The 14,381-nt window shown below is 33.6% G+C and overlaps 2 protein-coding genes across 2 annotated transcripts; one reads left to right on the top strand and one right to left on the bottom strand.

The window, feature by feature from the left end:
• The first annotated feature begins 9,787 nt into the window (after positions 1-9,787).
• On the top strand, positions 9,788-11,049 carry LOC108220462 (polygalacturonase inhibitor). Its single transcript, XM_017394240.2, has one exon. The coding sequence runs from the start codon at positions 9,843-9,845 to the stop codon at positions 10,839-10,841; it is 999 nt and encodes a 332-aa protein (XP_017249729.1). The 5' UTR covers positions 9,788-9,842; the 3' UTR covers positions 10,842-11,049.
• A 971-nt stretch (positions 11,050-12,020) lies between these two features.
• LOC108222536 (zinc finger BED domain-containing protein RICESLEEPER 2-like) lies at positions 12,021-14,162 on the bottom strand. Its single transcript, XM_017396451.2, has 3 exons — positions 13,229-14,162; positions 13,038-13,132; positions 12,021-12,429 (listed from the first exon to the last, which is right to left on the bottom strand). The coding sequence occupies exons 1-2, from the start codon at positions 14,148-14,150 to the stop codon at positions 13,071-13,073; spliced, it is 984 nt and encodes a 327-aa protein (XP_017251940.2). The 5' UTR covers positions 14,151-14,162; the 3' UTR covers positions 12,021-12,429; positions 13,038-13,070.
• Positions 14,163-14,381: the final 219 nt, after the last annotated feature.

The raw sequence follows: 14,381 nt of genomic DNA, 5'->3' as shown, positions 1-14,381 counted from the left end.
TTCACATACAAAATCATCGTAAGTAGATGTTAATTTAATAGTTCAAGTACTTCCTCTCAATGTAGGTGGTGACAGATCATGAAAGCTATCAAGAGAGAAGTCAAATGTAGAATCATTTGAAGGAGAGCTTAACTCAAAGACATTATAAAATAGATTGTGCTAACTTTGCATTTTGCAAGGATGGAAATTGCTTATAGTACTAGTTTATGAAAGGGGGTGAAGTCAATACATGTAGGAAGAAAGAAAACAAGAGGTGACTTTGAAGACAATGTATTCCATGATGAATTGGGAAATGTTGTCATGGAATATGACATCTCGAGAGATAATAATCTGAAAAGTTTCCATGTCTAGCATTTTGTATCCCTATTGGCTAGCAGGATACCTTATAAACATACATTTCTTGGCTTTGATATGGACTAAGTTATCAAGAACTTGCAGAGGCATTCGGTTTATGAGATGCACTGCTCATAATATACATTGATGTGCCAAAAATTAGATTTTGAAATTAATCGCAAGCGCATGATATCATTTTAATATTTTTAAGTTCGTACTCAAGATATTAAATTAATTTCGCCAACTCTTTAATTTAAAATTTAGTCGAATTAGTATTTTATTAATCTAAACTTTAATTTAAAATTTAAAATATATTTTATTAAATAATAATTAAACTTAGATTATTAAAACCTAAAATCTAATTATATTAACTAAATTTTATCTAACAAATTATATTGCACGTTAACTAAATAAAAGATTAATATTTGAATAAAATAAAAATATTAAAATAAAAGCAAAAGCAGAGCGCGAAACGGAAGGAAGAAACAAAACAGCACATCAACAACGACCCAACTTCAAAATCTACTTTAACATCAAGAATCAACCCATCAAATAAAATTTAGCAAAGACAAAATGAACTGGATCTAGAAATTTGAAATGAAAAAGATGACTACAAACGAGGTTAGATCAATTTATACTAAAAACTAAAGTAAAGGCTAAGTCGATGATTAACGAGAGAGAAAAAATATTTGTATACGCCTGGATTTGAGTTTAGGGGTAGAAAGTTCTTTGTGTCTCGTAAGAATAGGCATTCATCCTGTTCTGCTCGACCCCGATTTGAACACTGCTCTTTAGGGGTTCGGGGAATTTTCCGGAATCAGGGCGGGGAACGGGGAAAGTTTTATAAAAAAATCCGTGGGTTGGGGATTTATGTCTCTCCGCCCCGATCCCCGACCCCGATTGTGTGTGTGTGTATATATATGCAAATAATAATATATTCATATATTATACAAAATAAATTATCAAAAATAGGTATTTTTTATAATATTATTTAAATTAAAAAATTATCTTTATATTTATCGATCGATTATTATAATATTTTAAAGTAATATATTGTAGTTTATTTATATTATAAATTAATTTTAATATGATTTGATGTTAAAAGTATAAGATAATATAATTTATTAGTATATTATGAGTTAGTAGTTTGTTTTTTTATTAAAAAATATATTGTATATTATAAAATTTTTTTTTTAAAAAAAATTAAAATTCCCCGAATCCCCGAGGGAATTCTCCGTTTCCCGTTCAAGACAGGTATCGGGGAGGAAGAAAAATCTCCGTTAGAGGTTCGGGACGGAGTCGGAGATGAGTATTGAATTCGGAGATCGGGGGCGTCCACACTCCCCGACCCTGAAGTGCCCCCGTGCCCATCCCTAGTATCTTGATTTCCTTTTATTTTCTTTCTTTCTTTCCTCTTTTGCCTTTCTTGGACTTTTTTGTTCTTTCTCCTCTTGAATTCTTGATTATTTATTTATCAACGAGTTCCTGAAAATATAACAAATAACTAATGAAAATACGAGAACAAACAATAATAGGAAATCAAATATATGCAAAAATATGTAACCATCATTTGTGCTTCCGTTCAACTGTTCGTTTTATTGATGACTGTTACACAATTTTTTTGATGAAAAATAACTCTCATGGCATAAAATTTCATTATCTTACTCTCACAAAATTTAAGAGCATCATAACTTTTGAAAACTTTAAGAGAACATTTGGAAATGTGCATTTCATTTGAAATGATGGATTTCAAATGAAATGGTTTGAGTTTATCGTTTCAAATTCTCAGTTCATGAACAATTATATAATACAAAACATCTACAGTGAGAATTGTAACCGCTTGCTCTCCTTCCCTCAGCCCCCTCTCCCTCTCCTGTCGCCCACTCATCATCACCAATATCAACACCGTGTCCGAAGTGGTTTCGTATATGATGCAACATATACCGTATATGTTTGGGTTCTGACGGTTTAAATGATGTGATGGCATCATAGATAGTTGTACTCCTCCTAACCAGCGCTAGTTAAAGGCTACTACCCGCCATGTTCCCGCTCGGTTTCAAATCTATTCTGTAGCGACTGCCCTAGGTCCTTGACCCGACCAACTCACGTAAGTCCAATACTTGAAGTCTACTCTTCCCGCTTAATGTCAATTGTCTACGATGAGTATTGATGGACTTCCCCAGTCCTTTACTTTTTACTTTAAGGCTTCGAGCGGATAGACAATGATAATTGGGAGCCAATAGACAATACGAACTACGTATCCAAGCCTTCTTCCCGATGGTTTTGATTTTTCCATTCGTTCCTTTACCAGACTTCGCCTCCAACAATAGAGAATATTTAAGTAAGTCCCATGTGAAGAATATCATGGGCTAAGGTATGGTATTAATATTATATCACACACTATTTTATTTATTGTGCACTAAGCCGGGGTCTTCACGGAAACAACCTCTTTACTTTAAGGGTAGGGGCAGGGCTGCGTACATTTTACCCTCCTCAAACCCTGCTCTAAATGGGATATACTGAATACAATGGTATGGTATGGTATTTCAAATTCTTAGTTTATATTGATATTTGAATGTCTGGATTTCAAGTGAAATCCAAATCCAAATTTTCAATCAGGTTATTTGATCAAATCCAGAATTCTAAATGAAATCCAGGTTCTCAAACGGGTCATAATATCTTTTCAGAATTGTGTGTAAATGAATATGTATACAAAAATCTCCAAAATTGACGTAGCTTCTAACTTGTGTTTCATAAGAAAAACCCAAGTCGTTAGAGTGAAATCATCAACTATTGTAAGGAAAAATATGTGGTCAGTATGAGTTTGTAGAGACCCTAATTGTCGACAAGAATAAATATAAAAGCTTGTGTGATCCTCGTATGACCAGAAGGGAAAGAAATTGGAGATTGTTTAACTTATGGACAAATCTTGCAAATACTGTTAAGAGTATCAATAATATCCTTTTCCAAAGACTTCAGTTGTATCAAGATTTGTATAGCATATGGCCATTCTCAGATGTCACCATTTGTGTTTTTCATAGTACCATTTACAAGAGTACGAGTATTATTATGAGTTAATTACAAATTGCGTCATTAATTTGAGTCCAAACATACTTTAGTATAAATATTTTTGAAAATTATATCTCGCATTCCCTTACTGTTTTGTGCGTAGTAGTATACACCCTTTTTATCATTTCCTAATTTAGTGTGTATTACTAGTAGGGATGGCAACGGGTCGGGTCGGGTCGGGTCGGGTCGGGTTTCTTGAGATCCAGACCTGATCCATTATATTTCGGTTTGGTCCGGGTCCGGGTCCGGGTATGGAAAATGAAGATCCAGATCCGATCCGTCGGGTTTTTTCGGGTTTCAGTTCGGATCCGGGTCTAATTCGGATACTTAAAAAAATAAAATAAAAATTAAAAATTATATATCTAAAAAAAAATGTGATGATTGATTTTTTTAAAATTTAGAAATATAATAAAGGGTTTTACAAGTTTCGTTTAGTACAATAAACACGTGAAACATGTTAACTTAATTGTATACAATCATTCAACTTATCATTTATATTTTATATTCTTATTATATTTAGATTTTTTAATGCACAATAATTGAGAAAAATATTGATGAAATGAATATAAATTATGTATTGGGCATATAAAATTAAATAAAATGTTAATATTCATACCTAATAATTCATAATATTTCAATATATATACTCTACATTAAACATATAATATATGTATGTATGTATGTATGTATGTATGTATGTATGTATGTATGTATGTATGTATGTATGTATGTATGCATATATGTGTGTGTGTGTGTGTATAATATATTGTATCGGGTTTTTTTCGGGTTTCGGTTTCGGGTCGGGTTTCGGTTCGGGATAACTGAGATCCAGATCCAGATCCAAACTCTTTCGGGTCTGAAACTAAGATCCAGACCCAGATCCAAATCCAAAAAAATCGGGTTCGGGTAGACCCAATCGGGTCAGAACGGGTCGGGTATCCATCGGGTCGGGTAAAAATGTCATCCTTATGTATTAGCCATAATTATAATATATGAAACTATACTTTATATAATCATTAAAATTTAAATGCGCGTGAAATGTGAGGAAGAGAGAAAATAACCGTTTCCTGATAATTCAATTGTTACCCGAGTGAATCCTCTGCCGACTAGTAGTCATTCTGGATAGATAAGATCTACAGAATATCTAACCTTACCCTGAATTCGGGGACTTTTCACAAGAGGTTAAAAACCAATGAATTGACGGTGAATAGGATGCTTGTGACTTCTCTGCCACCAAACGTGAAAATGGTGGATGGATAGTATTGGCATATTGTGGGTTTATCCCCTAGTCGTTTGTTAGAGCATTCACTTAACAAAAAAACGTATCACTATCCGGCTCCATGCAGGTCTGATGAGGGTAGGATATAGGCTGTATTGTTTTCATTTAAAAATTGAAGAGAAGAGTCTTACTTTTATTTAAAAATAAAAGAGACTCTTCCAGAAAAGATCTCCGACTTTTGTGTATATGTGTGTGATATTTAAAAATCACTCCCTCTGCCTCATTTTTCTACGATTTTTCACGCGGCTCGACACGAATTTTAAGACGCATATATAACATAGTTCTATAACTTATTTTTAAAATTTTTTATTTTTTATAAAAATTTAAACATCAAATATTTATTCAGAAGAAAAAAAGTTTAAAATAATTTATCAAACTGCGTTTTATGAGGGCATTGGAATGTGTGCCGAGCCCCGTCTCCCAATGTAAATAAATGAGGAAGACGGAAGGAGTAGAAATTACTATATTCAAGAAAACAAGACATATCATGTAATAATCAACAGAGTGCATGAGTTCATGATTGTCTTCGCATGAATTTCCCGGTCTGTGATTGAATATGACAATAGAGCAGTGTTTACCAAGTAGAATGAGTGGAAACTTTCCCCTCCCGCTAGCAAGATTTTAAGAGACCTGACGGTACTGTTCCCAAAGACATTTATGTGGATTGCTTGGCGTAGATTTGATGGTATTTTGCCGAAAAACACTCTTATGGGGTGCTCGGCCTAAACCTCATAATTCGCGCAAAGACATTCTTGCGGAGTGCTCGGCATAGACCTTATAAGAACTTGAAATCTTCCCTCCCCTGACGGGGCTGTCAACTCTGGTGTCTGCGGATGACGCTTGTGCGCGGCGAATGATGCTTGTGCTTGGCGCTGTTAGGGTCGCTGAGTAGTCCTCGGGCTCTTTGCACACGTAGTGTAAAGATTTTTGGAGTCCTCATCATTTCATTTTAATGGACTGTTAGAGTACTCATTCTTAAAAAATGGATAACATAATCAATATGCACAATAATTAATTTTATAAATCGCAGGTCATATTAAATATATTGTAGAACAAAGCATCCTGTGATTTGAAAAAATAATTGCTATGCATGTTTATTATGTGGTAGAACATAATTTTTAGCTTGTCGGATGTTTATAAATATTATAGAACAAAAAACACTAAATTTGAAATCACTAGATTATATTTTATCCAATTTTAAAGAATGAGGACTCCAAACCTCCATTGAAATGTGGACTCCAAGAAACTTAACTCATACATACGGGTTCCATATTATTTAGAACGAAATTATAGTCTATATATTGATAACTCAACATTTTGGGAAAATTTTGAGAAAAAAACTGAGATATATATTTAACATTCCTTTTGACAATATACATGCATCACCCAATTTTTTAATGGAAACATAGCACATCGAAGTAGGGGTGTTCATCAAACCGCCCACACCGCATAAACCGCCCGCACCGCTCTGCATCACACCGCAAAATGCGGTTTTTCTTTTTCATGGTGCGGTTGCGGGTAGGGGTGATCGCGGTGCGGGCGGTGCGGTTTTTCATCAAAACCGCAAATCAAACCGCGTATGCGGTTTGCTTGAAAACTCAAACCGCAACCGCACCGCGCTAGGATAAAAACCACGTAAACCGCACCACAAAAATGCGGTGTGGTGCGGTGCGGTTTGTGTATGTTTAAGAATAAATATTTTTAGTTGAAGTTAGTAATAAAATTTAAATATAAAATAACTAAAATTTTTTCTTGTAATGAATTTATATGATATTTATCATTTCAGAACTACAACTACAAAAATAATGCACATAAAAGTGTAAATATAATAATAAATATGAGTACTAAGAAACATATTATAATAATATAATCATATCATACAAATTTGGTATAATGGTAATATAATGGTAATGCGAGATTGATAAAATAATAATTAGCTATTGTTTAACAAGATATAAAATATATAATATAATTTAACATAATATAATTTTATTTGACATAATTATAAAAAACATATATATATATATATAATTTTATTTGACAATCACTAATATATTAATATATATATTATAATACCATGGTGCGGTGCGGTGCGGTTTAAACCGCACTAGCAATATGCCAAACCGCAACCCGCACCACACCGCGTGATTTGTGAAAAAATCAAACCGCAACCGCACCACGAAAATTAAAAACCGCGTTTTGTGGTGCGGTTTGGTGCGGTGCGGGCGGTTTATGCGGGTTGGGCGGTTTTTTGATCACCCCTTGCGGGTTGAAATTTTACCAAACCGCGCGGTGCGGCGTGGGTTGCGGTTTGATATTATACATGCGCGGTTCAAACCGCACCGCACCGTTATTTTCTAATATATAAAAATATATCACATATAATTACAAATATTTATATTATATAGGTAAATTATTTATTATGATGTTATATTCTATATGTGTTATATGTTCAAGTTACTCAACTTAATTTTAATAATTTTACAATACAAAAAAATGTTAGCTTTAAGACGACAAATTAAATATTATAATTATATTTTTTTTTAATAAAATGACTTGTAATTGTTGAAATCTTTTGATCTTCATCATTATCATACTCATATTTTAGTTTATATTTCTTTTCATGAGTATCGTAACTCTATATTTGTGTGTGTGCGCGCGTATATATATATATATTAAAAATTATTTTTAAATACATATACTTTAAAATTATATTTATATTGTCATTCAAAAGTATAATTTTTTTGAATGTATAAAACACGCAAACCGCATGAACCGCACCACAATTTTGTGGTGTGGTTTACGCGGTTTTTATATTACGCGGTCCGGTTGCGGTTTACGAATTTTCTCAAACCGCATGCGCGGGTTGGTTCCCGGTTTTAGGAAAAAACCGCACCGCCCGCACCGCGAACAGCCCTACATCGAAGTTTCAGCGTTCTCTTAAGGTCTTTAAAATAATGGGCTGTTTGGGTTAGTTTAAAAAAAATGATTTTTTGCTTATATTAAAGAAGTAAAGTAGAAGTGAGAAGTAAATAAATTAATAAAGAGTTTAGAAAAGAAGCAGAAACTGTGGGAGAGAAACTAGAATTCTCAGCTTCTTAAAAATGCTTATAATTCTTTACACAAATGGGTTAAGAAAAGCATAAGTCAGAAGCAGTTTCCGCTTCTTCTTCCCAAACATGCCCAATATATACTGTATGTATCAGTCATTTAATAGAAGTCGTATATAAAAGTTAAAAGATTTTAGATAAAGTTTTTTATTTTTGACCGAATAAATCATCTAATATGATGACTCGGTAATTAACTGATTGAACTACGAATTTTAACATGATATGAGATAAGTTTTTTCAGTTAGAGAATGTTTGTGTGTCTCATAAATTACAAAAAAAACTAATTTGATAGTTATATAATACAACTTTTCATTTAAGATAATTAATTCAATTTAATATTCAAAATATTTGATTTTATAAAATATTATAACAATTTGTACTCACTTAGTTATTTTCTCAATTTTCTTTTATTCTATTATTTTCATCTATTTTAAATTTTTTTTATTTCATTCTAACCTACCAAACATAACATTGCTCCCTACTCCACAAATCTCATAAATCTTCTTCAAGTAGCTAAGTCTCTCCTCCTTCGGTCTTTAATTAATAATCTAAGTCACTTCTTTATATTTCTGTCATTAATTTTCCCTACCGACACATTGTTATTATTTGTTAATAGAATATAATTTAGGCATAAAGAAGAAGCCACCGAACTACCGACGATGACAAGTATCAAAGCTGTTTAAGCATTTTAGAGTTTATATTTATATTATTTTTAGTAGCATTTTAAGGGATCGGTGGTGATGCTTTAAAATATAGGAGGATGTATAGTTTTTTCTATAAAATAAATTATAGAGTGGTGGTCGTATTTTTTATAATTTCTGAAAATGATAAAAGTTTCAAATTCATAAATTAATAACTAAATTTTCTTTTCATCATTTGGGAAAATGGCATCCGCTAAATTTTAATTAGTCATTATGTCAAGAAATGGAAAATAAAATTTGATTATTTTTAGAAAATAATTTATAAAATAATAACAAACATTATTATATTGAAACGTAAAAATTGAAGTTGACCACGTATACGCAAACTCGAAAGAGTGGCCACTTGACTGAAATATTCGAGATAGACAAGTAGACAACGACCCGTACGTCCTAGTCCCCCTCACCCAGTCGTGACATTGATTGACGGGGTTTTGACATATTTTTTAATTTTTTTTATAAAATATGGTTTGATAATTTATTATTAGATTATTTTGTCTGAACAAAAATTTAATATTTAAATTTTTATACAAAATATTTTTTTATAAAATATAATATAAACCTATATTTTATATGCATCTTAAAATATATGTCAAATAGTTAATACAAAATGTTAAGAAATGAATAAAGAGTTTAGTGTTTAAATTGAATTTTTACATCACTAAATATATTTATAGAGTTATATCACAGATAAATTAATGAGCCTATAAAGCTTGGAGGGTCAGTGAATGTCAGAAAAAATAAATAATGATGTTGTAGTTAAGGGCTTAAGGCTATAAAATCAAGTCTGAAAAATTTCTGTATACAGCCGTTTTAGACAAAATCAAAGAAATTTGTACCAAAACCGATTGTCAACGTGCTTTTAAGCTTTTCTCATTTGTTTAGGGGTCGTGTATACTTTCTTTTAAAGGACGAGCTTTTAACATTTTCTCTATAATTTTATTAATACTTTTTTCTGAGGAAAATTTTATTAATAAATTAAAAAGTGTGTCCATAATTTATCAAATAGCATATTTAAAAAATTGAAATAGCAATTAAAAAATAGAAACAAAATGATTTGAAGATAATTGTGAGAGAAGATATTTAACTTATTTTATATGTAATGGCTAAGAGGATATTAACTAAATATGATATTATCAAAAAAATTCATAGCACAACATGTTAGCCAGTCGTAAATATCCAAAATCGTCGTAAGGTGAAGCCACAGTTTGATATATGTCCACTTGACTATTTAGCAAGAATAAACTTTTAAACTAACCCCACAAAACAATCCCGTGACTCCCGTCTATAAATAGGACACTGAACTGCCTTCAATTTTACCCACAACTCGAAAACATAATCCAATAATTCAATATGAATATTGAATCATCTTTCTGCCCTATTTTGTGCATATGCATGATTTTCCTCTGCCTTCCAAACCTCTCTGCATCACAAAGATGCAACAACAACGACAAGCAAGCTTTACTCCAAATCAAAACAGCCTTGAAAAACCCCACCATTACAGACTCATGGGTGTCAGACGACGATTGTTGTGGTTGGGACCTAGTCGAATGTGACGAAACCAGCAACCGCATAATTTCCCTCATAATTCAAGACGACGAAGCTCTCACCGGCCAAATCCCACCTCAGGTGGGAGACCTACCATACCTCCAAGCCTTATGGTTCCGTAAACTCCCCAATCTTTTCGGAAAAATCCCAGAAGAAATTTCTGCACTCAAAGACCTAAAATCCCTCAGACTCAGCTCGACCAGTCTCAGTGGCCCTGTCCCTTTATTCTTCCCTCAGCTTACGAAACTAACTTGTTTAGACTTATCGTTTAACAAACTTTTGGGTGTAATCCCTCCTCAGCTTTCCACTCTTCCGAACCTTAAAGCCCTGCACTTAGAACGTAACGAACTCACCGGTGAAATCCCCGATATCTTTGGGAATTTTGCTGGATCCCCGGACATATATCTTTCGCATAACCAGCTCACCGGGTTTGTTCCCAAAACTTTTGCTAGAGCAGATCCAATTAGGCTCGACTTCTCAGGGAACAGACTAGAAGGTGATATTTCATTCTTGTTTGGGCCTAAAAAACGCTTGGAAATGCTAGATTTTTCAGGAAACGTGCTTAGTTTCAATTTCTCCAGGGTGCAGGAGTTTCCACCCTCTTTGACATACTTAGACTTGAACCATAACCAGATCAGCGGAAGTCTGTCGAGTGAATTGGCTAAATTGGACCTGCAGACATTTAACGTCAGTGATAATAATCTCTGCGGCAAGATTCCAACAGGGGGAAACCTCCAGAGATTCGACCGTACGGCCTATCTCCACAACAGTTGCTTGTGTGGTGCTCCATTGCCAGAATGCTAGTTACCATGCAAAATGTGCCTTAAGGTTATCTTTGTAATGAGATATATTATGCAGCTCAAGCAGAGCAATAAGTTTTCCTAATTTTGTTATAGTAAGATATTATTGTATTTCACAGAAAGTGTCTACTAGGATTCGTAATATATTATAATTGCTCATAATTGTATCTGTTTAATCTGTAATCCAAAAACCTTTATGTATTGGTTTGACACTTTTGAGCTTTACGTGCATATGCATCTGTGATGTGAGTCCTTGAGTCTGACGGATTTGTACGTACGTGAACTCGTGAAGGTAATGCATGCATGAATTTCCTCAATAATTAAGCAGGGCTGCCACTCTACCAGTCAGTCTGTCACTGACGCCACTAGGCCAGAGGTCGATTATACGAATAGAGCAAAATGCTACTCCCTCTGTCCCAGTCAATTGTATACGTTTCTTTTTCACTGCTCGACACGTTTTTTAAGGCTCTTATAAAACATAGTTCTACAACTTATTTTTAAGATTTTCTTTTTTCGTATAAAAATATAAATATTATACTTTTATAAAAAAAAAGAAAATCTTAAAAATAATTTACAGAACTATACTATATTGAAGCATTAAAGTCCGTGCCGCGCCCCCGTCCCCCAATGTATACTATTGACTGGGACGGAGGGAGTAGTCTTTATTTTCGGCTGAAAAAAATAAACTTTAGCTAAAAATAAACATTACTATCATTTACAAATTCCAAGTGCATGCATCTACACGTATATATAGATTATTCTGTGATACTAGATTTTCTGCAAAATAAGTACAACTAGACAGGGAGTAAAATTAATTTGCTTCATGATGATTTGGCGGCCGGTAAAGGGTAATATACAACTAGAAGACCATAGAAAAATAGTTGTCAACTTGTCATTGTACTATTGAGGAAAAAACCTAAACTTATTCAAAACCATAAAACATAGAAGTAAATCAGGCCTGTCAAACGGATAATTAGGATACGGATTTGCCTATATCCGTATCCGTATCCGGGAATCAAAACCTATATCCGGATCCGTATCCGTATCCGCAACTTTGAGGGAGAGGATATCCGTATCCGGGATCCGTCGGATAATATCCGGATACGGATATTATCCGGATCCGTTTTTCAAATAAAAAAAATTTAAACTGGACCACTGCTAATATGCAGCTCACACACCTTCAGCAGTTCCAGAAACATTTGCAAAGTGATCAAGCAACTGAATGAAGCAGAAAACAAAAGAAACCCACAATACAAACTTATCACCCACCATTCAAGAAAGCTTAGATTATAATATACAAATCATCTGCTCATATTCTCAATAAACAGAAGCAGGAAACTAAACATCAGCAAATATTCTCTTAACATCAAATAGAGTACATCCTTAATTTCTACACAAGTTCAACAGAAGTTCAAATAAAACAACTACAAAATGAATCCTGACATCTTAGTTTAGAAATAAACACCAACACAAATATTACAAACATTCAGATTAATGCAGTAATTTTTCAACAAAACAGAGAGCATCACAGTATGCCGTAACTTCCAGAAATCAGCAAAATCTTCTGGCTCCACTATCCAGTAATAGCAAACCTGCAATTTGCATTACAAAAAATTAGCTCTTGTACCCTAGCAATACTTGTTATTAATTACAAAGATTAATGGAAGTCTTGTATTTTCAGCAAGGACATCACTTGAAATTATCCAGGCCATGATGTTGTTGCAAGCTGCTGAATGCTGGTGATTAATTTGCTATACTTTAATATTTATTCACTATGACTGCAGGCTGTAACTATGAGCAAAAGTCTACATTTGATGTATTGCATATTAACCCCAAGTGGGACATGAATATTTGGGTGATAAATTGTTTAATTAAAACCTGAAATTGGTTTTTACCGCATTCTTTGTACACAGGTTACATTCAAATAAGAATGCACAGGACACGTACATGTTAGCAACTCAAAATCTGAATATAGTTTAAGATGGTGCATTAGCAACTTTTAGCAATCCAAATAAGATGGTGTAATCTCAGACCTGAACAAAAAGGACTATAATTTGAGAATATCAAAACCTCTCCTAAACCTGACCTTGACATAGCATCAGGCATCACATTACCAACTCCCCAAGAACTAGTACTATACACAACCTCATATATTAACAAAAATAATAAAAACTCAATTTGTCTGGACTGTGTAACTAACCTGTAGCTTTTGACCTGTAGCTTCTGAACTTGCTCAGAACTCCATATCCCACTCACCGTAGCTTAAATCATCCTCTGCAATATCTTCAGATTGATCTATAACAAAATTAAAGAGTAAAAATAATATTAAAATTATAAAGATTGACCAGAAGTACAGATGCAAAGTTAATACATAATGTATTGAGAACATACCAGTAGGTCCAGTACCATCTCTAATGTCAGGGAGCCAATCCTTGACACACATTAAGGTCTCAACTGACTCAGATTGTAGAGAGGAACGTGTGTCTGTGATAACTCTCCGACACTTACTAAACGAACTCTCAGATGCAACTGAAGATGTAGGTATAGCCAGAATATCTTGCGCCATCCGTGCAAGTATCGGAAATTTAGGGCCATTAAGCTTCCACCAATTAAGAATGTCAAATTCAGAATCATTATCCATTGGAAACAAACCTTCTTTCAAGTATTCATCCAACTCACTCTTTCTTGCTTGTTCCCCTAAATTACTACTTGCAACAAAATCTTGGAAACCACCCAACCATTCTCCACTAATTGAACTTCCACCTAATCCACTGCCCAAACGAGAACTGTCCACAAGCCCGCTGCTCTTTTCATATTTATCAGAATATTCTTTAAAAATCTTTGACAAAAACTCACGTATCTCCAATATATAAAAATCAGCTTGGAGATCATAAACACCTTTATATGCATAGGAAACTATAGCCATCTTATATCTAGGATCAAGAATAACAGCAACCGTTAACAACTTATTACATTCATCCCAATACTTGTCAAATTTCAGTTGCATCTTTGAACCCATGAGACAAATCCATTCATCACTAGATTCAACCCACATCTTGATGCTTCTACGAATTTGAATCACATCAATAAAATACAGATTTGCAGTGGGATATTTGACACCGGAATGTTTTTTTGTTATATCTGAAAAAATCTTTAAACAATCACACACTTTCTTTCCATTCTCCCACTCGATTTCCGAAGGCATACACTTAAATTCAGAATCTAATTCTTTTAGACGTTCAATAGCGGGACGGAGTTCAAGAGATGCAACTATCATTTCATAAGTTGAGTTCCAACGGGTGTCTACATCCATGGGGATCCTTCGCATAGTCCGGATTCGGATACGGATAATATCCGCTTTCTTCCGGATACGAAAATTATCCGCTTTATTCCGGATACGGTTGCGGATAATTCGAACGGATACGAATTTTTCGGATTTTTTTGACAGCCCTAAAGTAAATTAAACAATGTTGAACCTTGATATGATAGAAATTGAAAAACTAAACTCATTGTTTCGTTTCATATATTTAGACGAATCAAAAAA

Source organism: Daucus carota, chromosome 5 (genome assembly GCF_001625215.2).
Source record: "Daucus carota subsp. sativus chromosome 5, DH1 v3.0, whole genome shotgun sequence".
Taxonomy (NCBI): Eukaryota; Viridiplantae; Streptophyta; class Magnoliopsida; order Apiales; family Apiaceae; genus Daucus; species Daucus carota.
Note: the sequence above shows the minus strand (reverse complement) of the source record. Positions and strands in the feature narration are given on the sequence as shown.

Coding starts and splice junctions, on each gene's coding strand:
- LOC108220462 (XM_017394240.2), top strand. CDS start 9,843: ATGAATATTGAATCATCTTTCTGCCCTATTTTGTGCATATGCATGATT.
- LOC108222536 (XM_017396451.2), bottom strand. CDS start 14,150: ATGGATGTAGACACCCGTTGGAACTCAACTTATGAAATGATAGTTGCA. Junction 13,133..13,228: donor AGATGGTACTGGACCTACTG/GTATGTTCTCAA, acceptor ATTTTGTTATAG/ATCAATCTGAAGATATTGCA.